The 25,192-nt window shown below is 40.7% G+C and overlaps 1 protein-coding gene across 2 annotated transcripts in view; it reads right to left on the bottom strand.

Annotated features, from left to right (window-relative positions):
• Positions 1-13,215, bottom strand: part of LOC122539896 (G protein-activated inward rectifier potassium channel 1-like) — a 475,827-nt gene extending 462,612 nt beyond the window's left edge. For both annotated transcript variants that reach the window (XM_043675051.1, XM_043675050.1), the window contains exon 1: positions 12,015-13,215. In XM_043675051.1, coding sequence (XP_043530986.1) covers positions 12,015-12,680 — 666 coding nt within the window. In that variant the 5' untranslated portion in view covers positions 12,681-13,215. The remainder of the gene's footprint in view (positions 1-12,014) is intronic.
• Between the last annotated feature and the right edge of the window lie 11,977 nt (positions 13,216-25,192).

Raw genomic sequence — 25,192 nt, 5'->3', positions numbered from 1 at the left:
CTGAAACTCACTCATACATTAAAATTGGATTTAAAATGAAAGAAAACAAATTCAATTTTAAGAGGTTTTTAAAAGTCATTCATGACAGAATTATATACCTTTGCATTGAGGTTAGATAGGGGTGTTAGACTGAGAAAAGCTGTTAAAAGATACAGAAATGGAGAATACTCAGGGATGAGATAGCTCAATCCCAAACTAGAGATTGAATCATAGTTCTTTTTGGTTATGTGTCAGTTGTGTAAGGTTTTTTGGATGGATTTTCTCCACAAAGCTTAGCAGTTTTCTCACCATATCTTACCAAAAACTTGCCTCATTAACTACCTCGCCATATGCCATTTCTCACATCTAATTCTGGCCCCATCCCACTATGCGCCATTCCAAGAACAAGTTACTCATGGTGGGATATACCGAAATTGACTGGTATGCCTGATACTGATAACATCTTTAAGAGCCCATTGTGCAGCTGGAAAAATGCAATCACTTGGAAATAGGCAGCTCCTTTAAGGACAAGAGCCTGGAGGTTGTGCTCAATGGAGCAATGAAATTGCAGACCTTCCTCTTCTCCTGGGATCACTGTGACAGACATGACACCAGGCCACTCTAGTCTGCGATTGCCATCTGGGCTGAAGCAGTCTCAGTTTTCTCAAGGAATGCCCAACACTGTAAAATGTTAATGACCATCTCCACTTCACCAGGGTAAGTGCCAACGTCGTCTCGCCAATATCTCACATGCACGCTATCTCTGCTTATGTACTACCTCCCACTAAGGATCATGCTCTGCCATTCTCAGGGTTGCTGCAATATTCCCCATTCACCCTCACCAATTCCTGCCCAAGCACCAACACTACGAACTCTGCGTGCCCTCTGTGCTGCCTACTCACCCATTAGGAACACCTCCCCATTTGTACCAACAGTAACAGCTGTGCTATATACTTTAATCTTCTGTTAATACCTGCCTCTCTCTTGCTCCAGGAAGACAACAAGCCACAATAGGGCAGAAAGACTCAAGATAGGTGGTGGGTAGCCTGACATTGGTGTCTTACCCCTTATGTGGAAGCCATCTTGAGTCTGGCTGTCCATGTGGCTGGTTGACTATATCTAAGGTCCTGCACTGGTATCGGAGGCTGCTCTTGATTTAATTTCAGAACATCACATGGAAAATGCTGCTTCCAGAGATTACCTTTCAATCTGTCGGTCAGTTTTGGGTACACTACTCATTGCAATTTTTCTGAATGACTGAGATCTGGGTGCAGGGAGCAGCATCACAGAAGTTGAAGATGATACAAAACTTAGCAACTAGTAGATCAAAATGAAGATATTTATAGTCTTCAGGATAACACTGATAGAATCATAAAACTGTGACAGCATGGAGGAAGGCCTTTAGATCCATCATTTCCATGCTGGTCCTCCTAAGGAACAATTCATGTACTGCCTCTCCCCATCCTATCGTCACATCCAAGCAAGTTTCTCCTTTGCAGATACTTTGAATATTTAGAAAACGTAGAGAAATTTACCGCACAGTAGGAGGCCACTTTGATCATCCTGAAAAACGAACCACCCAGCATATTCCCATTTACCAGCACTTCATCTGTCTATCTGGAGATTACTGTACTTGAGCTGCGTATCCAGAAAACCCTTTAAATGAGCTGAGAGTTTCTACTTCTGCTACCCTTTCAATTGCTGAATTCCAGACCCCATCACCTACTGGGTGAAAATAAGTGTCTTCGTCTCCCACTAATCCTTCTACTGTGCCAGTTTTGAAACAGAGCTTAGAAAACTTACAATATTTCAATTCTGTTGAGCTGGCCCAATTAAAATTCTTGAATAAACCCATAAACTTGCGTAGTTCAAATCCAACAGGCTGAACAGGAATATATCATCAGGCAAGATGAGAGCATGGATTATTGTGTAATATCAGAGTTTGTTAGATATAGTCAAGCCACTCTTCTAACAACTAAGAACTATTTAAGTAATAACCAAAAAACACAAAAGTTAGACTTATCAGGAATAAAAGACAGACTTCAAACTGGATCTAAAATCTGGCTCTCGGACAAAAACCCCATGTGTTACGCTGACAGACGCCCCTGGTTAACCATCCCTGATAACAGTCAAAACCTGGACAGCGGTCCTGACTAACCATTCGGACTTCAATTTTCAACAAACCCGTGATTAACTCTAATGAAACATAACATCTTCAGATTGATATAATACCAACTTGGGGTGAGACAGCACTTCATCTGCCCTCAGGATTGGAGTACTCAAAAATACATGACGCTCAGAACTCTTACTTTACAGTTCATTTGGGATTGATCAATAGTCATTTAATTTAAAAATCCTACATCTAATTTGCCAATAATGTGGCAATGGTTATATTTCTATGCATATCAGATCTTATTCACTTGAAGATAATAGAGTGTCTTTTTTTATTTTAAAAAGAACAAGCTGTCATTCAAAAACTTTTAATTGGCTAAACTTTAGCTGAGGAAAACGTTGCTGGTAAGACTCTTGTGGATGTTTTACTCAATACATTACCATAGTCCTTTCTTACAAAAGTTTCTAAAATACTGACAGAAATTAATAAAAAATAAAAAATTCATGACTTACTTTTCAATTGCAGTATAGATTAGATTTCTTACAGTGTGGAAACAGGCCATTTGGCCCAACAAGTCCACACTGATCCTCCAAAGAGCAACCCACCCAGACCTATTCCCCTACACCTAACACTACGGGCAATTTAGCGCAGCCAATTCACCTAACCTGCACATCTTTGGACTGTGGGAGGAAACCTACGCAGACAATGTGCAAACTCCACACAGACAGTTGCCCGAGGCAGGAATTGAACCCGGATCTCTGGCGCTGTGAGGCAGCAGTGCTGACCACTGAGCCACCCTACTGCCCTGACTGAAGAGCTTCTAATTAATCATACATTGCACACTGCTACTCAAAGTTCAGTTTGTCAGTGTTCTAGGATTATAAGTGTGCCTGCAAAATACGTCTTCTTTCAAAGATACTGCATTAATACAAAAATGACCCATTTCCCTTGTCAGACAAAAACTATCAGATTAACTACATCTCAAACTAAAATATGAAATCCAGGAATACTCACAACCAAATGACTTTAAATCCATGCCCCCTAATCACTGACCCCTCAAGTAATGATTGAGGTCTTTCCCATCTATTATGTTCAAGTGCCTCACAACCTTGTACAACTCAATAAAATCTCCCCTCAGCCTCCTCAGTTTTAAGGAAAACAAAGATGGCCTATCCAGTCTTTCTTCATAGCTGCCATTTTTCAATACTGGCAATATCCTTATGAATCCACTGCAACTTTTCCAGTGCAATTACATGCTTTCTGTTCTGAAGGAGGTCACCAGAGTTGAACTGTTAATTGTGTTTTCTCTCCCCACAAATGGATTCCAGGGCAGTGACTTCAAACAAAGATAAGGTATCTTGGTCATGCTTGTTTCAGGTTCCTCAGTTAAGCCAGACCTGTCCGCGTGATTGGTCTGTTCCAGTCAGGCTTTTGTAGAGCAGCAGCCATCTAAACTACAAGGCTAAATTCTTCTTCATGCTCCACACAAAACCAAAAGCAGCAGGTGAGTATGTTCCACAGAGCTCCTGGCGGCTGTGATGATCCACCTCCCTGTATCCCTGCCTGCCTGCTCGCTCCCCAGACACTGAAGCACTTGCCTGACGGTTGCTGCCTGCATGACAAGTGGATGGAAATTGCTGAGCTATCTGCATGCGGAGGCATGGCAAGAGCTACAGATACGTGAGCAGCATTTTATTGTACAATTTATGACATAACAAATTAACAGCTTCAAGAGGATAAGCTCACAGTGACAAAATGAATGGGTCTTCCAGGTTCATTAGTTGCTCTTTTAGTGTTGGGTTTGTGGGCTACCATGATGCCAAGTGGTCTGAGTAGTCTGGCAGTCATTTCTGAGATGTTTTTGATGTAGGTGAGAGTGGCGAGGGTTTCTGGACGTGTGTTGTCTACTTTGTTGGATTTGTTGCTGAGAAATTGGCAGACTGCATTCATTGGATACCCCTTCTTTTTGATAACACTGTATAGGTGATTTTCCTCTGCCCTGCACAGTTTCTACAGAGCTTCGGAACCAGGATACATGAACAGCAACTAACCACAAATATACATGATCCACTCTCACTAGTATGCTTACATACAGATGAGGAAGGACGCCACTTTGACTGGGACAACACATCCATCCTAGGAAAAGCCAAACAGACACATGCACGAGAATTCCTAGAAGCATGGCATTCCAACAGAACTCTATCAACAAACACATTGGATCCCATTTACCATCTCTGAGAAAAAGGACCGGAAATGACACCACCACTGGAAATGACGTCACCACAAGAAATAACATCACCAACCCAAGGATGTCTAAACACATAAATAGAAAGCAAACCATACCACCAGTGCTTCATCCAGAGGCTCACTGATGATGTTACCTAGTATGGTGACAAAATGTCTGAAAATGAACCTTCCAGCTCAGCAAGCAAACCTACATTCAGAATCTTAACTTGAGCTACAAATCTTCTCAAAACTTGCTAACCTCATAATGTAAACCAATGCACCATCCCCTCAAAATGGCAACTGGTTGCTGCTCTCTCTGTTGACAAAGTGTAGATCCAAAGATTTGGCATGGCTTATAGTATCATCCTGAAGTCAAGTTTGAAGAACAACCTCAGCCATGATCAAACCTGCTCTACAGTCTTTATTCCACATCACACTCTGGCACTCTTTCCAACTGAGCTAATGAGTCCTACCCCACATATACATCTAGTTGCTGTGTTTATTCAGAAACTCAGAATTGGCCATAATGCACACCTTGATAGTGACAGAATTTTATCGTGACAAACATATCAAAAATACACCATGCAATTTACACCAGCTATATCAGATTAGATTACTTACAGTGTGGAAACAGGCCCTTCGGCCCAACAAGTCCACACCGACCCGCCGAAGCGCAACCCACCCATACCCCTACATTTACCCCTTACCTAACACTACGGGCAATTTAGCATGGCCAATTCAGCTGACCTGCACATCTTTGGACTGTGGGAGGAAACCGGAGCACCCGGAGGAAACCCACGCAGACACGGGGAGAATGTGCAAACTCCACACAGTCAGTCAGTATTGTAAGGCTATTGACAACAGTGTCAATAATTGAACTCTTTCCTTTCAAGGTTCCTCTATTCTCACTCCACATTCAGCATACACAAATGTAGATGTAAAAATTTTATTGATTGTAATAGTTTTAAAACATACTGATCACATAATATATTACTAGGGCAACTAAAATCAGACTTGGCAGAAAGACAAGTAGTTCTGTCACGAGGTCATAGTTAAGAACAGAACTGTTTGACTTGAAGTCATTACATATGGATGACATTTTTCACATAGGTATCATGATTCTTATCACTGTTTCTTACCTAACTCAGCTCATTAACTACCTGACCAGCCCCTGTAGTAATCCTCATATCTGATTTCAGACCCATCTTCCCAACAACTTGCCACTCTGCAGATAACCTGAATCCACCAACATTCTTTGTGTCCATGCCATCTTTAAAAGGCCTTTGTGCATTCAGCTAATCACTGGCTGCCTGAAGCTGCCCTGTACAGTTGCTGACATTTGGTGCAGATGGGTCAAAGAGGGGTACCATGCTGTGCGGGCATGGACCTGGGGATGCTGCTGGAAAAAGTGATTCAGGGCAGCATTTCCTCTTCCCTCAGAACCAGCAGGGGAACAAGACACCAGACCATGTCGGCTTGGTCTGAAGTTGCCCCTACACTCAATACGTTCTCAATTGCCTGGAGGAAAGCTCAGCAGAAGTGCCAGTATCGTCTCTACAACACAAAACATTCACTCTATCTCTGTCACTATACCCATCTCCCATCAAGGCTTATGTTCTGCCACTCTCAATATTGACAGGAAACATCATCTCTCATTTGCTGCTACAGAGCCAACCTCTCAACAGCATTATCCTTGCAATCCTTCTGTACTGCCTAACCACTCAGCTGTCAGACTCAGCACTCTCCACACCTGCACCAAAAGTAACAATTGTGACATCCACACTCACCTTCCATAAGGGTGGCCTTTACCATGAATCTGTGTTAGTTCATGTCTAGAACAAGCGTTTTGATTAGTTGTTATCTACACAGTCACTGAATCTTATTACAAAAAGCTTTTACAAACAAGCTCTTTTACAATGCTTGATATGAAAGAGAATAACAAAATATCCTCATTACATTTCTGAATATGCAGGAAAGATGACAATCAGTTCTATTAAATCCTTGAACTAGTGATGGTCACCAATTAAAAAAGGAACACATTCCTATATTTTACTCAATGTTTTTGTTTGAAAAGCAGGAATTGTATTTGTTTGAAACCTTTATCTTCTTGAAGCTCCTTTATATCTTTAGAGACTAAAGACCTTAAAGTCTAAGAAGTATCATGCTTCTTTTCAATACAATGTACGTCAGTATGGAGACATGATAATCCAAAGATTTGGCATAGTTTATAGTATCATCCTGAAGCAAGGAAAGGAGTCAAGGCCTAAGAACAACCTCGGTCAGGATCAAACTTGCTTTATTGTCATTATTCTGCATCACATTCCAGCCCTCTTTCATGTCACAGTCAATAATAATAGGAAATGCCGTATTTGACTGATAGACAGAAACGTTGTTGTAGACTTGAAAAGGATTAAAGATGCTAAATTGACTAATAGAAATGACAGTATGTGATACTTCAAATATAGGGTCACCTCTGAGGAAACTGTTTAGATTAGATTACATTACAGTATGGAAACAGGCCCTTCGGCCCAACAAGTCCACACCAACCCGCCGAAGCGAAACCCACCCATACCCCCACATTTACCCCTTACCTAACACTACGGGCAATTTAGTATGGCCAATTCACCTGGCCCTGCACATCTTTGGACTGTGGGAGGAAACCGGAGCACCCGGAGGAAACCCACGCAGACACAGGGAGAACGTGCAAACTCCACACAGTCAGTCGCCTGAGGCGGGAATTGAACCCGGGTCTCTGGCGCTGTGAGGCAGCAGTGCTAACCACTGTGCCACCGTGCTGCCCCGTGCTGTTATGATGGTGGACCATGAATTGTACTGATTTTTGTAACCAACTAAGTTTTGAACTTGACCTGAACTCTCATTAATTGTATCAAAATGGCTATTATAAAAGTGGCTGTGATTTAATGTCAACATTAAGTTCATGTCTTTTGTCACTGTGCAATCTATTCATTTCATGGCAGCAATTTAAATTTAAATCCATCTTGATGACAGAATTCAACTCAATTCAAGATATTTTATATTAACCCAGACTCTACAATTCATGTTGTGCAAATTCAAAAACAAAGACCTGCAACTGAAATTACAATATGTTACAAAACAGACATGCAGCTAACATATCTGCACAACATGGAGATCTATAATTTTGTGTTCAATAAAATAACAGATTATACATATGAGAAAGTATAGATCTAAAAGACGTTTTACTTGCATTTTGCAAAGATTTAAAAGATAGTATATTGGTTACATACTGCAAGAATGTAATGAGATTGTATTATTAACATACAGTTTTAGGCAAATTCATTTAAATTATTTACTTATTTTAAATGCGACCATCAGTTCTCTAGTTTTTCATTAATGCATTTACAAAATCCATTAGAAATTTGGAACTGTTACACCCCCAGAACATTTTGATACGTGACTAGTGTAACAAAAAAGTAAAACGTCATAAGAATTATTTTATTTTTGGAATGGTTCCAGAAAAATTCTGATGAATGTTTTTAACATACCCTTCTTTGAAATGATCTCTCACTAATTTGTTTGTTTTTATTAGTTCTATTTTCCATGATAACCGTTTACCATGTTGATAATCCTAAACGTATGATATTGAAGTTTAGTGCAAACATTAACACTATAATATGAGCTATTTGCTTTGCCATATGAGTAGTAGGTTATTCTGTATTTCTGCTATCAATAATATTTCTGGACTTATCTCACTTGTCAAGTTGTACTCTGGATAGTTCTCCTTTTAACATTTTTATGAAAGTTATCATTTGAAACTCGATTAACTTGTTGATACTGTTACTTGCCTCCATGCATGCATGCCTCCAAATTGGCTTCAGGAGTCCAACAACCGCCTGTACAATTCCAGTAAATAACCTTTCATCCTAAAACAGTGACTCACATAACCGGAAATTTCATGAAAGGTTCCAGGGGAGATAAATCAGCCAAAAATGCAGAAGAATTTAGTGACCCAGAATCTCCCCAAGATTGCACTAGCTTCCTACTGAAATTTACCAGGAGAATGTCAGCTCCAAGCTGATTATGAGAGCTTTTTCACTGCCTTTTAAAACACAGAGTCTCCACTTGCTCCTGTCAAGGTGAACAAGAGGCAATTGTTGGATTGGGGGAGCATGAACCTCTCTAGGACAGTGATTCCGCTACTAATCCTCAATTGTGGATCCAGCACTGTAATGGTAGATGACATGCCAAGTAACTGCAGAAATCCTGGTTCAAGTGTTAGCTTTGCCCAATTTTAGTCTGTTGAGTTAAAAGGTTATGCAATGGGTTCAGATGTCATTTCAAACTATTTTGGGTGGCATTTTAACAATGGCATACCATTCCTAATGGTGGAACTAGATGCATGTGTCACTTCTATTTTTTTTGCTGGTTCACGCATGATTCTAGTTTAAAGTTAAAATGCTGCCACTGCACATGGGAGACAAGTGTGACCACGCATCAGGTGGGCTTTCCAGTGGTGAAACCCATCCGTAGTTGACAACAAAGCAGGTACAGGCAAGCTAGAAAAGGGCCTTATTGCCAAACATGAAGACTCTTCAGCACGTTCACAACTGTCCTGTCCCGTTCTATTGCCTTTAATATTAGGCATATTGAGGACAAAAAAGAGGCATGGTATTTTTTAAGTTAAACTTCACTTTTTAAATAACTCACATTATATTGATTTCATTTTATTCATATGTGCATCACTGTTATTTTAAAATTAGCTTAGTCAGAAATCTAAATGCGTTGCGTGGAAACTATTTGGCATGCCAGTGATGGTTACAGGGGAGAGAGGGTCATTTCCATTATGGTTTCCTTCAAATAGAGTGTTCCTTTGTTCACTCTTTACTGAATGTTCATGTTAAAGTGCAATGTTGTCTTTGACACTTTGTGGGAAGTGGTTGAAAGTGCAGTGGCAGCCAGCCTTCTCTTCAATGCATTGTGAAGGACATCATCAGAGATCACCCTCAGCAGAGGTAATTTGAATGTTGCAAGTGAACTCAAAGCCCTAGAAACTTTGCCAATGAACACCCTGCATTGGTTTGTTATCAGCACAGCATTGACACTGCCCTTTACATCCCATTTTTTTTACGTTGATCAAGCTCCCTTGTTTCTACCAACTCCCACCACCTTAAGGATTCTTACTTCATTCCACCATTCCCCTAACATAAGCCACACCTCGTCACCACCGCTGACTCATGTATGTCAAAGCTGAGTCCCTATGCAAGCTGCAATTCTGTTGTTCCTCTCACTTGTGCTGTAGAACTCAACAAGGATATGTATGGGTTATGCATGACCTCATGCACCCAGTCATGGAAAGCATGCATGTAGGTGCAGCAGGCAGTAAACAAGGCAAACGGTATGTTGGCCTTCATTGTGAGAGGACTCAAGTACAGGAACAGGGGTGTCTTGTGGCAATTATACAGGACAGTGGTGAGGCCATACTTGGAATGTTGTGTGCAATTTTCATCTCCTTATTGAAAGAAGCATGTTCTTGCCATAGAGGGAATGCATTGAAGGTTTAACAAATGGATTCCTGTGATGGCAGGACTCACATGCGAGAGGAGATTGGGTCAATTAGGATTGAATCACTGGAGTTTTGAAGAATGAGAAGGGATTTAATAAAAACCTGTACATTTTTAACAGGACCAGACAGGCTAGATGCAGGAAAGATGTTCCCAATGGTGGGGCACTCCAGAACTAGGGGTCATAGTTTAAGGATAAAAAGTAAAATGTTTTAGAACTGTGATAAGGAGAAATGTCTTCACCCAAAGAGTGGTGAGCCTATAGAATTCACTACCCCAGAAAATGTTTTGAGGCCAAAACATTAAATGTTCTTGAGAAGGAGGTAGATATAGCTCTTGTGGCTCATTGGGTGATAGGGCAAGATTAGACTATTGAGCCTAATGATCAGAACTCATATTGAATAGTGTTTCTATGATAACAATTGACCTGAGACACAATTTCATGTCACATTTAAACTGATGTGAAACAGCTGACACAGATTCTCTTGTGAGCTGGCTTTATCTCGAAAATAAGACTTTATTTTAAAGTGTTTTATGGTAATAGGCATTCATGGCATGCAAATGTATTACATGTGTTAACCTATCACAGAACAAATGCCGTTGACTGAATGTCGACGTCTCGATGTGCCATGAGGATATCAAACTTTCGTATTCAGCCCAAGTCTGTTACCTCATTCTCCATATTTTCCATGCTTGAGGGCCCCATAACTATTCCCTCCACCCCTGCCCTTTGGCACATTATCTCAATCAACACTTCGAAGAGGGGGAGGTGCTCTACTATTTTCATGGGTAGTATCTTTCTCCAAGGTTCAGTTCTGACCGATCAAGTGTATGAATCCTATGGCACTACTGGAAAAAGAGTGAAGTTTTGCCACAGCCAGCATTTATTTTTCAACTATAACACTTGCAAAAATACTTCAACCAGCAATTGATCGAACTGCTGTACACAAATTGTCTATCATTATCTATACAACCTTGGCTGCTCTTCAAAAGCGTTTTATTGGCTGTGAAGTACTGGGGCAAGAACCAATGAAAGCTGCTATATAAATGCAACTACCTCTTTTATGGGGTCCCCTTGCAAAAGAAGGCACAGCGGGAGGGGATGGGAAGAAATTGCTGGATAGTCACTTCCAAACTCCAGCACTCCCATGACAGTGGTCATTTCCCACCATTTTCATCAAAAGTGGCCAAATGGGTGGCCTAAGGTGTATCCTTAAAGGCATTTGCATCCAATTGATACATGTAACGGAGGTGGCTCCCACTCATTCTGTTAAATTCAAGCTGTTGGGTTTGATATATTATGAAATTTTGAGCTATTGACTTTGTTTAACTCATTATTCAAATTAGGAATCAACTTAGGGTGGTATGATGGCTTAGTGGTTAGCACTGCTGTCTCACAACGCCAGGGAATTTGTCTGTGTGGAATTTGCACGTTCTCCCCATGGCTGTATGGGTTTCCGCTGGGTGCTCCAGCTTCCCTCCACAGTCCAAAGTTGTGCAGATTAGATGGATTGGCCATGTTAGAATGTGGGGGAATAGGGTTGGCCTGGGTGAGATGCTGTTCAGAGGGTTGATGCAGACTCAATGGGCCAAATGGCCTCTTTCTGCACTGTAGGGATTCTACATGGGCACAAGCAACATATTGAAATTCTATTATTTAACATACGGAATAGGACCTCCAGCAACATAGAGGAACAACAAATGTCTCACTGGCTAACCAGTGGCTGTTAATATCAATGATTATAATTCCAGGCCACTGACCACTATCATTTCTGTAACTAGACATCTAGACAGCAGAGATTATTTGGATTATGCAGATAAACTCTGTTTAATTGCTTACATTTCAAGGCTGCACAAATACCGAATGTATTTGAAATCTCCGTAATGACACTTTAACTCTTTCATAGCTGTATTTGCTTAGAACACTGTTTTCTACTTAAATGTTTCAGTCAGCAAATGCTAAATGCTTTGAAATTCAATTTACAACAATTTCCATCTCCTGATTACAACAAAATCGGGTAATAAAACATTTGTTTAGGAAACATGTCAGTTTAGCTGAACAAATTATCCAAAGAGCAAAATTGAATTAAGAGTGCCTGGTTTGTTTGGACATATTGCGCTGACTTTTACCGGCAAATTAGTTTCTTTGTGCTTACCTTTATCACTTTGCATCTCATCTGAGCAGAAACCATATGGCTGTTTCTAAGGTTCCCTACTCGAAACATCAGGCACATTTTGCCATCACGTTGGGAGATGACTGCATTGTGACTAAACATCAAAGTCTCTGCCCTTTTCTTTGGCTGGGACATTTTGATGAACATACACCCGATCAAAAAGGCATCCACAATGGAACCAAGCAAGGATTGGAACAAGAAGAGGATGATGCCCTCTGGGCATTTCTCAGTAATGTATCTGAAGCCATAACCAATGGTGGCCTCTGTCTCTATGAAGAAGAGAAAAGCAGATGGAAAATTGTAGACATTGGCCACACACGGGGTATAGTTCTCACCATGGGTCTGGTTTATATCTCCTCGGATGTAGGCTATGATCCACCACATTGAAGCCATCACCAGCCAGGCAATTGTATAAGTCAGAATGAAGATTAGGAGGTTCCATCTCCACTTCAGATCCACTAAAGTAGTGAACAAATCAGAAATGTACCTACTTGTCTCTCCACCTAAGTTTCCATGCTGCACATTACAACGACCGTTCTTGTCTACAAACCTTTGCCTTTTCTTTTTTACGGGAGCACTGTAGGTGGAAACCCGGGAAGTGTTCACAACTTGATAGTCTTCACCGAATTTTCTACGGAGTGCAGACATCCTTTCAGCAGCACACTGAAAACATCAATCGCTGTCCGGTGTAGTTTTATTCTTGAGGCAGCTTTAGTCTTTGTGTTATGAGGCAGGTCCCCTTTCGAATCTGGGAGTTGGATAGGCAATAAATGACATTGTTTAGTTGCTAGGTAGCCCAGGATTTTCACTTCGAATGATGTTTCCCCGTTGCTAGGTAGCTTAATGCTTCCAGACAGTGTAGAAAACTGGGAGCTGTCCTCGCTTCAGCTGCTCTTGTGGAGATCTGTGAAGGTAGAACGCTCAGGAACATGTGCAGCATTGTTGCAGGAAGGCTGCTGTGGTCTTGGAGACTCCCTGGGAACTGTATCCAGCATCACGGTGATTCTGGAGATAGGAGCTGTACACGGAGCAGACTGACCAATTGGAGCAGAATACTGCCTTGCAATGGTCCCTCAGGGAAGTGATAAACGGAATGAGTGAACAGCAGAGAGAAAAAACAGAGGCAGACTCATAAAAAAACAGATAAAGTAAAATGAAAATGAGATTGGGAAACAGAGCCATGAAGCAGCATAACAAAAAAGGAGTTTAAGAAGAAGGGAATGTAAGTGATGGCCGTAGATCATCTTAGTGATGCAAAGTTCAAGCATCCGCAATACTATCACTACATTTATTGTTCCATATTAAATAATGGATTTGTTGTTCATTAACTACATGTCTTTAAAATCATTACAAGTCAAACATTACTAATAATAGGTCCTTATTCCAAACTGCAACTTGAATAAATTTAATTGAAATACATTGGTTAAAAAAAAAATCTAAGCGACATTGTAAAATCTAAGATCTTTCAGAAAACAATATCAATTTATAAAGGATTTAAATGAAAATGAGAGTATGATTTCAACAAAACCTAATGCTGCCCCCTACAGACAGAAGGTACTTTCAAAATTTAAAGAAGTTGGAACCCTGAAAGGATGTTGAGGGACTTTGATTGAAATCCTGTCTCATGGTTTATCAGAGTTTTAAATGAGTTAATACCAACAAAATAGCAGAGAAAAGAATTTCACAAGGATGTGAAACCATCTGATCTTAAGAGACCTAACTTTTTTTTTCTGTATGTGAAACTTTATGAAATAAACATATATTATACACATATATATAATACATATGTGGTGGTAATGGTGGAAGGGTGTTTTTCGGGCTGGAGGTCCATGTCTAGTGGTGTTCCACAGGGATCCCCACTGGCGCCTCTGCTGTTTATGATATATATATATATACACACATAAATGACTTGGATGAAAATGTAGGTGGGTGAGTTAGTAAGTTTGCAGACAATACAAAGATCGATGGATTTGTGGATAATGTAGAAGGGTGTCAAAGAATATAGTGAGATTAGTTGCAGATATGGGTGGAGAAATGGCAAATGGATGAGTGTGAGGTGCTGCATTTTGACAAATTAAATGCTAAGGAAAAGTATACAGTTAGTGACAGGACCCTGAACAGCATTGACGAACAGAGGGATCTTGGGTTCAAGTCCATAGCTCCCTGAAAGTGGCCACACATGTAGATAAGATGGTAAAGAAGGTCTATGACATGCTTGCTTTTACTGATCAGGGAAAAGAGTACAAAAGTCAGGATGTCATGTTGCAACTTTATTATACATTGGTTAGGCCAACAGTATTGCATTCAGTTCTGGTTGTCACATTACAGGAAGGATGTGGATGTTTGGAGAGGGTGCAGAAGAGGTTTACCAGGATGTTGCCTGGATTAGAGGATATGAGCTATAAGGAGAGACTAGAAAAAATTTGGGTTGTTTTCTCAGGACTGGGCGAAGCTGAGGGGAGAAGTCTATAAAATTATGAGTTGCATAGATAGGGTTGACGGTCAGAATCTTTTTCCCAGAGTTGCAATGTCTAATACTAGGGGGCATGCATTTAAAGTTAGAGGGGGAAAGTTCAAAGGAGATGTGAGGTTTTGACACAGAGAGTGGTAGGAGTCTGGAACATACTGCTGGATTGGTGGCAGAGACAGATATGATAGGGATGTTTAAGGGACCTTTAGATATGCACATGAATATGCAAAGTTTGCAGCAATATGGACCAAGGGCAGGCAAAAGGAATTAGTTTAATTTGGAGTCATGTTTGACACATTGGAGGCCGAAGGGCCCATTCATGTGCTGTACAGCTCTATGTTCGATATTAAATATATTAAGAGTTAAATAAATCAAAGCAATAACAAGCTAAACTTTCATGCTATGAGCATGTAAAGTCCTGAGAAAAGGGAATTAGAAAGGCTTGTGAAAAGTTGAAAATGGATTTCAGGTAATCACATGCAAATATTGCATTCTGCTATGGCACTTCAAACAGTTAATAGTTACAGAAGTTCCAAACTGAAATAAAGGATATTTGATGAGTCAGGAGCAGTTCTAGTAGCTTGTAGTATTCATCATTTACTGAGAGCATGCTGTGATGAAGGGTTTCATAGAGTAGATTTGCTCATAATCATAATCATTGTTTGATTGTCATGAAGTCAGCTAGGTGGACCTCATAGAATATGAATTCCCTAGTTGGGGCTGTTAACCTGGTCTAATTAGGGAGCCCTGGCTGACAGATACAATCAGCAATGTCAGAAGTTCACTCTGTGAGCTGACTCTGAGGAAGCCAAACCAATGATAAATACTGCGTCCATGTAAATAAAGTGTGGCTTGGTGACGGGATTCTGACCTCTGTGGAACTATTTGAATAGCTGCTATCCCAATCAACAGGGAAACTACGGTCTGATCAATAATAGCTGACATAAGAAGGAACAGAGCCCAGGTTCACTAATGACATTAGTATGGTAGGTTACTTAGTTCAGTCTGAAAGAGAGCTAAATACTGCCACATACGTGACTCTGATTACCTTGATTTTCATCAATATTCATATACCAGAAGCATTGCAGTTTCTGCCGTTAGGAACCAACTACAACTCTACCTCACTATACATCCCACAAGAATTAGCTGCACAGCAACTATTGATGATAGGGAAACAGATGAAGCAGGGCTTTGTTGCTTCTTACTTATTGTGAATACTGTGGGAAATAAACAACAACCAAACTAGTTGTGTTTTAACTCCCTCAGTCCATCTGGCTTATACCAGGCAGAGGGAGTTCAAATGTACCCTTTTTAGTTCCCCAAGATTCATCATTGTAACTTCGCTGCTTTGTATCGCTGTTAACTATGTGTTACATTTATTACTGCTTGGTCTCTGGACAACTGGAGCTGTGTTTAATACATAATGAAAAGAATGACAGGCTGGAAGACATAATAGCAGAGACTTAATTTTTCTAATTAGTACAATTTCTTTGCCGATGGGTTTAATTAATTTTTGTCATGTTTTCTGTTGGTGTGTCATGAATTTCCCATGATAATTTTCAGGCATGTTCAAAACCAAGTGTTCTTTCATTTGAAGGATTGATACGTAGCTACATTGATAATTGATGTACTTGAAGGATCTGACACCTGACTTCAACCATCTCTGAAATCAAGGCAAGGGGCTTGAGTTGTCATTAGTGTTCACTGTGTGATGAGGCAGCACCCCCAAGTACAAGTTCCCTGACAAAGCAAATCTCTTTAAAGGAAGTCCGAGTAAAATGTACCTGTCAGGTTTCCAGGATCTTACAGCCCATGAGCATGAGAATGTCACATCCATTCTGACTATGATTTGAAGGTTGGAGTTTTGCCTGTATCCAGATGGAAGGATAGAATGGACATTGCAGCCTAAAGAATTCCTAGCAAGGAAAAGCCCTTCACTGTTCATTGACTGCCAATCTGGAGCCAAGGTTTGGCTGAATAAAAAGTACCATCCGACCTTGGTCCTGTCAAAACTGCTCTTCCAGATGGGTCCATTATTTCCTGGTCTCATCCAATTTTACTTCTTTTATGATGCATGATCAAGATCTGGACTTCTTAAAGCACCGATTAAAAAATTCCTTGTAACAAGTTCTCTGATGATGACTTAGTTGAAATGATTCTGCGCATATCTCATAATTGCTAAATATGCATGATAGAGCATGAGCGGGTTTCTGGAGTTTATGGATTCCTTGGTGTAAAAACTCAACTGAGAGGAACGTATGACCTAGTCACTTTAAATGAACTTGCAATCAAAGCTCCAGTCACAGCTCGATTGAAATGATCACAGGTTAGCAATTCAAAACTTGTAACATGTCTTTGGATATGGTATCCGTGGATAAGTGTAATACTAGAAAAGAAGCATTCACAGGTTTTTGAAATTTCCCATTAATTTCCTATGTTATAATAGTGACTATGTACTTCATTCATAGTCAAAGGGCTTTAAGAAGGCCAATGATCATGACAAGTGCTACATCAATAAATGTTTTTGTTCCTTCAATCTGCCTTTCAACATAAGTGCCTTGCCCATTCTCCAAGTGAATTGAAGCTATCACTAAGTTGTTGTGGTTCTATTCGCCAAGTCGGGAATTTGTGTTCGGCTCGGCGAACAGAACCACAACAACGAGCTCCTGAGTTACAAATCTTCTCACAAACTTTGCTATCACTAAGTATTTCAAACATGTTTTACACTACAGCTTACCCTCATAAAATACATCCATTTCACTTGGCCCCTACTTCAGAGTAATTTTATGTTCTTGCCTTTCTTTCGTGATCTTTTTCTCACATGGTCATCCATGTCTACAAAACTGCGAGAAAACATTGCCTGCAGATGACATGTTGCCATTCAAATACCAGCTTCATGCATTAGGGAGCTGACTTCCCATTTCCATCTTTACTCAGGCCTCCTCATTTTAGCATTTCCGTGTTGTACTCACTCACTGATACAATCAAAATCAATTAGGAATTCAAACGATGATGAAAAGCATACAGTTCCTACAAAAGTCACGAAGAAACAGTCAGAGATGCCAGTGTGGCAAATGTAATCAGCATCTGAGAGCATCATTCCTCCATTGTTGGTCTTTCATCCTCAATCTCCCATAAATATCAATTGGTTCCAACTCCATCTCATGTATTCTGTCTTCCAACATGTACCGCACACTCTTACCCTTGTTATCAGCAACTCCACACATAAATAAAGATTGTGTAAAGATAATTTATTGGCATTGTTGAAGATACTGCTAACTACGGAAACAATTTGTACAATATTGCAAACGACTGAAGCTATTAGTGCAGCCTAAGGAATCTCTGATTTAACCTGAAGCTAAAATATCAGGAAGACGTGGTGACCTTGATAGCAGAGGCAGAGGCAGTCATTTTTCTTTCGATTAAGTTAAAAATCACACAACGGCAGGTTATATTCCAACAGTTTTGTTTGGGAGCACAGGCTTTCGGAGCGCTGCTCCTTCATCAGGTAGCTGTTCCACACTTACCTGATGAAGGAGCAGTGCTCTGAAAGCCGGTGCTTTGAAATAAACCTGTTGAACTACAACCTGGTGTTGTGTGATTTTTAACTTTGTCCACCCCAGTCCAACATTGGCAAGTAGCATAGGCACAACATTAAATAATGCAGATGGAGACATTGTCCTTTAGACATTTCCAAGATCTAGTGGTGACACACGAACAAACAACAAGAGCAGGCCACTCAGCTGATCTGATTTTAATCTCAACTCTATATTCCTGCATATCCTCAATGATCATTCATCCCCTTCATAATCAGAATCTATCAACCTCTGCCTTTAAAGATTCTGCATCCACTGCCTTTAGAGAAAGGGAATTCTAAAGACTCTCAAACCTCTGAGGGAAAATAAATCCTCATCTCTGTATTAAATGGAAACTCTTTATTTTTAACCTAGAACTCCCCAAGAAGAAACATCCTTTTGACATCCATCTGGTCAAGTCCCCTCAGGTCTTACATGTTTCAATTAAGTTAAAAATTACGCAACACCAGGTTCTAGTCCAACAGGTTTACTTGTAGCTACTAGCTTTCAGAGCGCTGCACATTCTCCCCGTGTGTGCGTGGGTTTCCTCTGGGTACTCCAGTTTCCTCCCACAATCAAAGATGTACAGGCCAGGTTAATTTGACATGCTAAATTGCCCATAGTGTTGGGTGCATTAGTCAGGGGTAAATATAGGGTAGGATAGGGGCATGGGTCTGGGTGGGTTACTTTTCAGAGGGTCAGTGTGGACTTGATGGGCTGAAGGGCCTGTTTCCATATTATAGGGAACCTAATCATAGGGCAATCTGCTCAATTATTAGCCTAGTAAAACTTCTCTGACCAGCTTCCAATGCACTAATGTACTTCCATAACTATGGTAACCAGTCCTGTACAAAGTAATCTAGATATGGTTTCACCAATGCCCTTAATAAATGTAGCATAATCTCTCCACTCTTGCCTTTAACTCCCCTCACAATAAAACAAAATATTTAGTTAGCTTTTATGATGACTTGTTGTACCTGATTAGATTACTTACAGTGTGGAAACAGGCCGTTCGGCCCAACAAGTCCACACCGACCCGCCGAAGCGCAACCCACCCAGACCCATTCCCCTACACCTAACACTATGGGCAATTTAGCGTGGCCAATCCACCTAACCTGCACATTTTTAAATTATGGGAGGAAACTGGAGCATCCGGAGGAAACCCACACAGTCACGGGGAGAATGTGCAAACTCCACACAGAGAGTCACCTGAGGCGGGAATTGAACCCAGGTCTCTGGCGCTGTGAGGCAACAGTGCTAACCACTGTGCCACCGTGCCGCCCACAACTGCAGACTCACCTTCTGATCTTCATGCAATCAATAGGACACCCAGATCTTTCTCTCAGAGTTCTGCAACCTCTCACCATTTTGTGGCACTCTCAGATAATGAGTTGGACATTTAGAACTGAAATGAGGGGAAATTTCTTCATTTAGAGGGTTGTGAATCTTTGGAATTCTCTAAGGCAGGAAGCTGCGGATGCTCAGTTGCCCAATATATTTAAGCTGAAAATGTGTTGCTGGAAAAGCGCAGCAGGTCAGGCAGCATCCAGGGAACAGGAGAATCGACGTTTCGGGCATAAGCCCTTCTTCAGGAATGTATTTATATAGCCCCAATATATTTAAGGGCTATGAATGGAGTTAAAAGACATTGACAAACGTGGGAAAGTAAAGTTGAGTTAGGAAATTAAGCATGATCAGGACAGTCTCAAAGTTCCAAATTATTCTGCCTCTTATTTTCTAATATAGGTCAAAATGTTTGATTATATGGTCACGGGCTGCAGTTATAAAGATAAGTAAAAGTTGTCTCTCCCTATTACAACACAATCTGTGCTAAATCTCTCCTTTCCTGTCCAAGAAGCATAGATAGAGAATGGCACTTGATCCATGATAAATTCTCAGTGTTCGGAAATATACAGCAGCACCAGTATTAATATTCAGCTCCTGAATGCTTTCCCTTCAAAGACCTTTCACGTGGGAAGTTGAGCATCTGATACATCCCGCCACAGGAGCACATGGCCACTGTGGCAGCCACTTTTTAAATGCTATTATTGCGGAATATAATATCTAAATGAAAGATCTGTGTTATGATTTATGCAGGATTCCAATCATGTGTCTCTCCAACTATCATATGCCTTATCCAAAAGTCATTCTACTGGTCACTTGAATGCATGGTACTGGGTAGGTTTAAAAGTAACTATTGGTCACTGCATATGCTGTATGATGGTTTACGCTTAGGTCAATATTGTGATTATAGTAGACCTATCGTAAATGTGTAACACTAAAGTACAACAAAATCATTATTATCTCAAGAACATTTCTTGCAACATCTTCATGGACTCAGCAGTGAAGCAATAAATCCTCTTACATCATTCATTTGTCCAACTCCCACTGTGTATAATGTTCCCATTATCATTTATAATTTATGTATATGTACAATTTACATACTTATCAGCAGCTTCTTACCAAATAACTGTAATTAGCATTGTGTATGATAATTCCTACCAAATCTCAGGACCCATATTCAGCTTGATAAGCATATAGTACAACACTGGCCTCAACCAGAAACTCAGCACTACATTGTTAGTAACGAACCTGACCACTGAAACTGAAGAAAAGCATTTGTGCAGGAGCCATGCGATTTTATTGCAATCTAAATTATATATGTGTCCCCCTAAGGGCACAGACAATCCAGAGTAAGAAACCAATTTGCTGTTTACTGCACAAAACACAAGTTAAATATATGCATATATTTGAATTGCTTTAACAAACTTGGTCAATCAGGAATTAATTCCCTATTCCATGAAAACCCAACTCCTCCCATTCTTTCTGTGGACTAAGTTAGAGTTAGTTATGCCATTGTCCTGTGCCCTATCATGACCTATAGGCTAGCATAAGTTAACTGCTTAGCCACTTGCAAGGAAAGTGATGACATTGTAAGGTAGCAGATGCGGTACTTCAATTGAAAGTAATTTTAAAATTAGTGGACCTGCCATGGTGTTACTCAGATTGCTATTGTGGAAGTATAAATATCAGAATATGCAGCTGCAAAATACATATAAATACTAATTATCAGTGCCAGTTGCCTGGACATGAACTGATTACTGAAAAAAAAATGATTTTCAGTTTTAATTGCTAGTAATTTACAACAGTGGTATTTTTAAAGTATCATTGATTAACGAGATAAGGGGGTAATTTTCCATCTTTATGTTCTGGCATGGAGCATTCCACGTCACGGTATTGTTGGAATATCTGGCCAAGTGTGGATAGTGCAGCTGCTCTGCATTCTTTCCATTCAATTCCACTTAACATCAGTCATAATTCACAGAACATCGGGTAGTTTTTGTTGCAGTCTTTCTACTCTATCATGTCTAATATCCTATAATATGTTCTGGCTAAGAAATGGACTAAAATGGAAGAACATTAAGTGGATTCTGGAAAGGGAGAAGGTAATCTGAGGACAAATTAAGAGATGCCATTGTCCCAAAGTACCAAGAATCCAACTATAGAACATAACTTGCAGAGAAGCTTGTGCTTAATGTACTTTACAGTAAATTTTCTGGGATCATTGCTTTCTGTCCACCTTTCAATCAGTTTACTTATTTTGCTTAAACATCTAACAACATAAAAAATTATCGTTTATATGTAGAGTGCAGGAAAGAACTTAAACATGAGAACATGAGAATACTGCAGTATCCATGTATATACTCTCTCACATACTCACAGAAAACACAACTGTCTAATTTGATTGAAGAATAACATGCAGAAAGGATTGACATAAATAAATGGGAGAGTCTTTTTAAGCAATGGTGCCTTTTGTCTCATTTCTTGTTTGAAGAGTAGAGTTGTGCACGAAGATGGTCCCTTAATAAAGGACAGTTCTCTGACCGCTGTACCGAAGTTTCTCATTGCTGACCTTAATTACATCAGGTCATTCAGGCAATTATCTGCTGATTAGGGCTTTCCCTACTGATGTGAATTTAAATGTGAACATTATAAGTAACACTCCTGCTAGTATGCTGGGCACAATTAGTGAGTGTTCAAAACCCATGATATTTGAAATTATGGATGAAATTTTCTATTCACTGGAGCAGCATGAGCAATATCATAGAATGTGAGAAAATACAGCAAGAATGAAAAGTAATCAGGATTTCGTGTCAAGAAAGTTTTTTTTCAATTTTTCCCTTAAACTTTAAATACCAACTTCAGAATCTCACCATGAAGCAGTTTTTAAACAGCACCGCCAATTAGCCACTTCTTCCCTGAGAAATGTAATAGTGCGGTTTCCCGATAAGCAAATTAGAGCAGACACCTACAGCTGCAGTTCATATTTGGTTGCCCTGGCCACCACTGAACTCCATCTTCAGCACAATGCCACTGCATGCTCCCTGGTCACCACTCTCCTTTACCCACACAAGTTGGCAACAGCTAACCACTAGTCTCACTATAGCCTCGTGCCTGCTCTAGGGCCAACCTACATACCACTTCAGCCCTTCAGGACTTTCCGTTGGAACTTAGGGACAAGTATGGCTGCATGTTTTCTGTTAGCATCCTGTGCTCAGGGACACAGAAGCATCGGCACACATCAGATCAGATGACTCAGCTTACTTTCCCAGCACTCACTCACTTGGAGGCTTTCAGTTTCTGTGGTTGACAAGGCATTTTACTGCAGGCAGAGAGAGAGAGAGAGAGGGAGGGAGGTAGGCAGCTCATCATAGGGGTGGACATGGCACTGTGTGGCACCAGGATTTGTCAACGTCACACCTGCAGCTTGTGCCAACAATTCATGTGGCAAAAACACCGTACACGATCAAGCAAATGGTCATGTCTGAACGGCAAACGGAAGCAGTCCTAAACAAGAGGTAGCTACAATCTGGGTGTACACCATGGTCAGCCAAGGAGCTTGTTCGATCCCTGTTTAAGGGCCATGGTCAGTCAGACACTTTGCCCTGACAGAGTCTTTGAATCTGTGAGCTAGCGGAGTGGGGGTTGGGGTTCAATCGTTCAAATGAAATTAATCTAGGGATCACAGGTAGATTGGTCAGGGAGACTTGGTGAGATCAGTCCAGATGCTGGGCCTATATTTCTTGCAATGAGAGCAAGGGAGGGAACTGCCTATGATGAAAGTGGGTGGAAGAGCAGTTAGTGGTGATTCAAAGGGCAGACGGGTTAAGAAATGCAGAAAGTTGGAAAGCTTAGCAGTTTGGGAGAAAGAGATGAGTGAGACCTGTTGAGTTGACATAATGTATGCAGCAGTGAGAGTTGCAGTTCAAAACATTTAGTGGGAAATACGTGCTCTGTTGGAGTTAGGAGTGGGATGCAGCTGAGGTTTAAAAATGGGGAGTTCTGTGTATGAGGAAAGATGTTGCAGGCAGCAGTGAGAGTGGCAGAAGATGAGCCTCACTAGGAGATGGGTGCCATAGTAGAGATAAAATGAACATGAAGTAGAGGAGAGAGGACTGTGACAATTACTCTAGAGAAAGGGGGAAGGGTCATTGACCTTGGGGCATTGTAGTTGTTCCACAGGACTTACCCAGATAGTGACCTCTGATCAGACTGCCAGGACCTGTTGTCAAGCTTGTCCTCCAGGAAAAGTCTGGCCCTCTGCCCCAGAGTCATTACCCTTTCCATAAGGCCCCTCCGCAGTGCCATCTTCCTCTTCTCCAACATCTTCTGAATGAATACCAGTCTGGACAGCTTGGGAATGCCAGTGCATGTGGCACAGGAACCAGATGTCGTTGAGCAGACATCTGCTGAGTGGCAAGTTATTCTGGGAATGGCCTGTGGTAAGATGGGGCTGGAATGTGACAAGACAGATACCATCAGGGGGGTAGGTCAGTAATTTACAAGGTGAGTTTGGTAAGATGCAGTGAGAAATATCATGAGGTCACATGGCAAAAACCCTCCAAAAGCTTCAACACAACTGGCACTCCCAAAAAAAATAAGATTCATCCCAGCCCTTAATGAATAATGGAACTGGTTTGAGTGGCTAATTGATGAATTCTGTTCCATTGATCAATATCTGCATTTGTGATTTGTAATAAGGACATGAAATATGTGTGAACTTTGGCATCACGCAGTGTATAAAACAACTCTCATCAATTTGAAATTTTCCAATGTATCAACAATTAAATACTAAAAAGCTGAGAACAGCAATTACTGCTGTCATGGCTTGCAGTAAAGCTCATATGTCCCATCCTGTGGTATTAAAATAGTCATAAAGCAGAGAATGGAAGAATAATTTGAATCCTTCTTGTACTTGTGAGATTTCAAAGCACTGAAGATTTAAGTTTTGGTCTTAGTTCATCCAAACAATGTCTTCTCTTTAGAAATTACATCCCAGTGGCTCAGTGGTTAGCACTGCTGCCTCACAGCACCAGGGACCTCGACTCGATCGCATCCTCAGGCAACTGTCTGTGTGGAGTTTGTATGTTCTCCCCATGTCTGCATGGGTTTTCTCCTGCAGTCCAAAGATGTGTAGGTTAGTTGAATAAGCCATGGGAAGTTACCCATAGAGTCTTGGGATATGCAGGCAATGGGTATTAGCAATGGGAAATACAGGGGTATGGTAAGGAGGTGGGTCTGGGTGGGATGGTCTTTGGAGGGTCTGTGTGGACTCAATGGGCCCAAAAGCCTCCTTCTGTACGGTAGAGACTCTATGTCTAAATTAAGCATTCAGAGGATGTGTTGATGCATTGACGGTACAGAACATTTAGAACAGAAATTGAGGAACCTTAGTGAAGGTCAAGTTGTAGGATCAGATTGCAAAAGTGTAACATAGAGAATGAGGGATGAATTGAGAGAGAAGTGGTGGTGAAGGCAAAAATAACAGACTCATTTCTTAAAGAACGTCTGTGAATAGTAGGTCAGTTGTGGTATTGAGAGGATGAAGTTCCACAGTTTTATGGCCTGGAGGAAGAAGGAACTTGAGCAGGAAACAATGCAGTGAATTCCCTTCTTGCATTGAGAGGAAAAAATGAGGAATAGCTAAAAGAAAAACCCAAGTGAGGCTTTGGGAGGAACTATTAGGATAAATTCAGGTGAGAAATATTGCTAAATTACAGAAATGCATGAAAAATGGCATGGATTGATAGATTTAAACATGATTTTTTAAAATT

This window comes from Chiloscyllium plagiosum, chromosome 33 (genome assembly GCF_004010195.1).
Source record: "Chiloscyllium plagiosum isolate BGI_BamShark_2017 chromosome 33, ASM401019v2, whole genome shotgun sequence".
Classification (NCBI taxonomy): domain Eukaryota; kingdom Metazoa; phylum Chordata; class Chondrichthyes; order Orectolobiformes; family Hemiscylliidae; genus Chiloscyllium; species Chiloscyllium plagiosum.
This window is presented reverse-complemented; position numbering and strand designations above follow the sequence as displayed.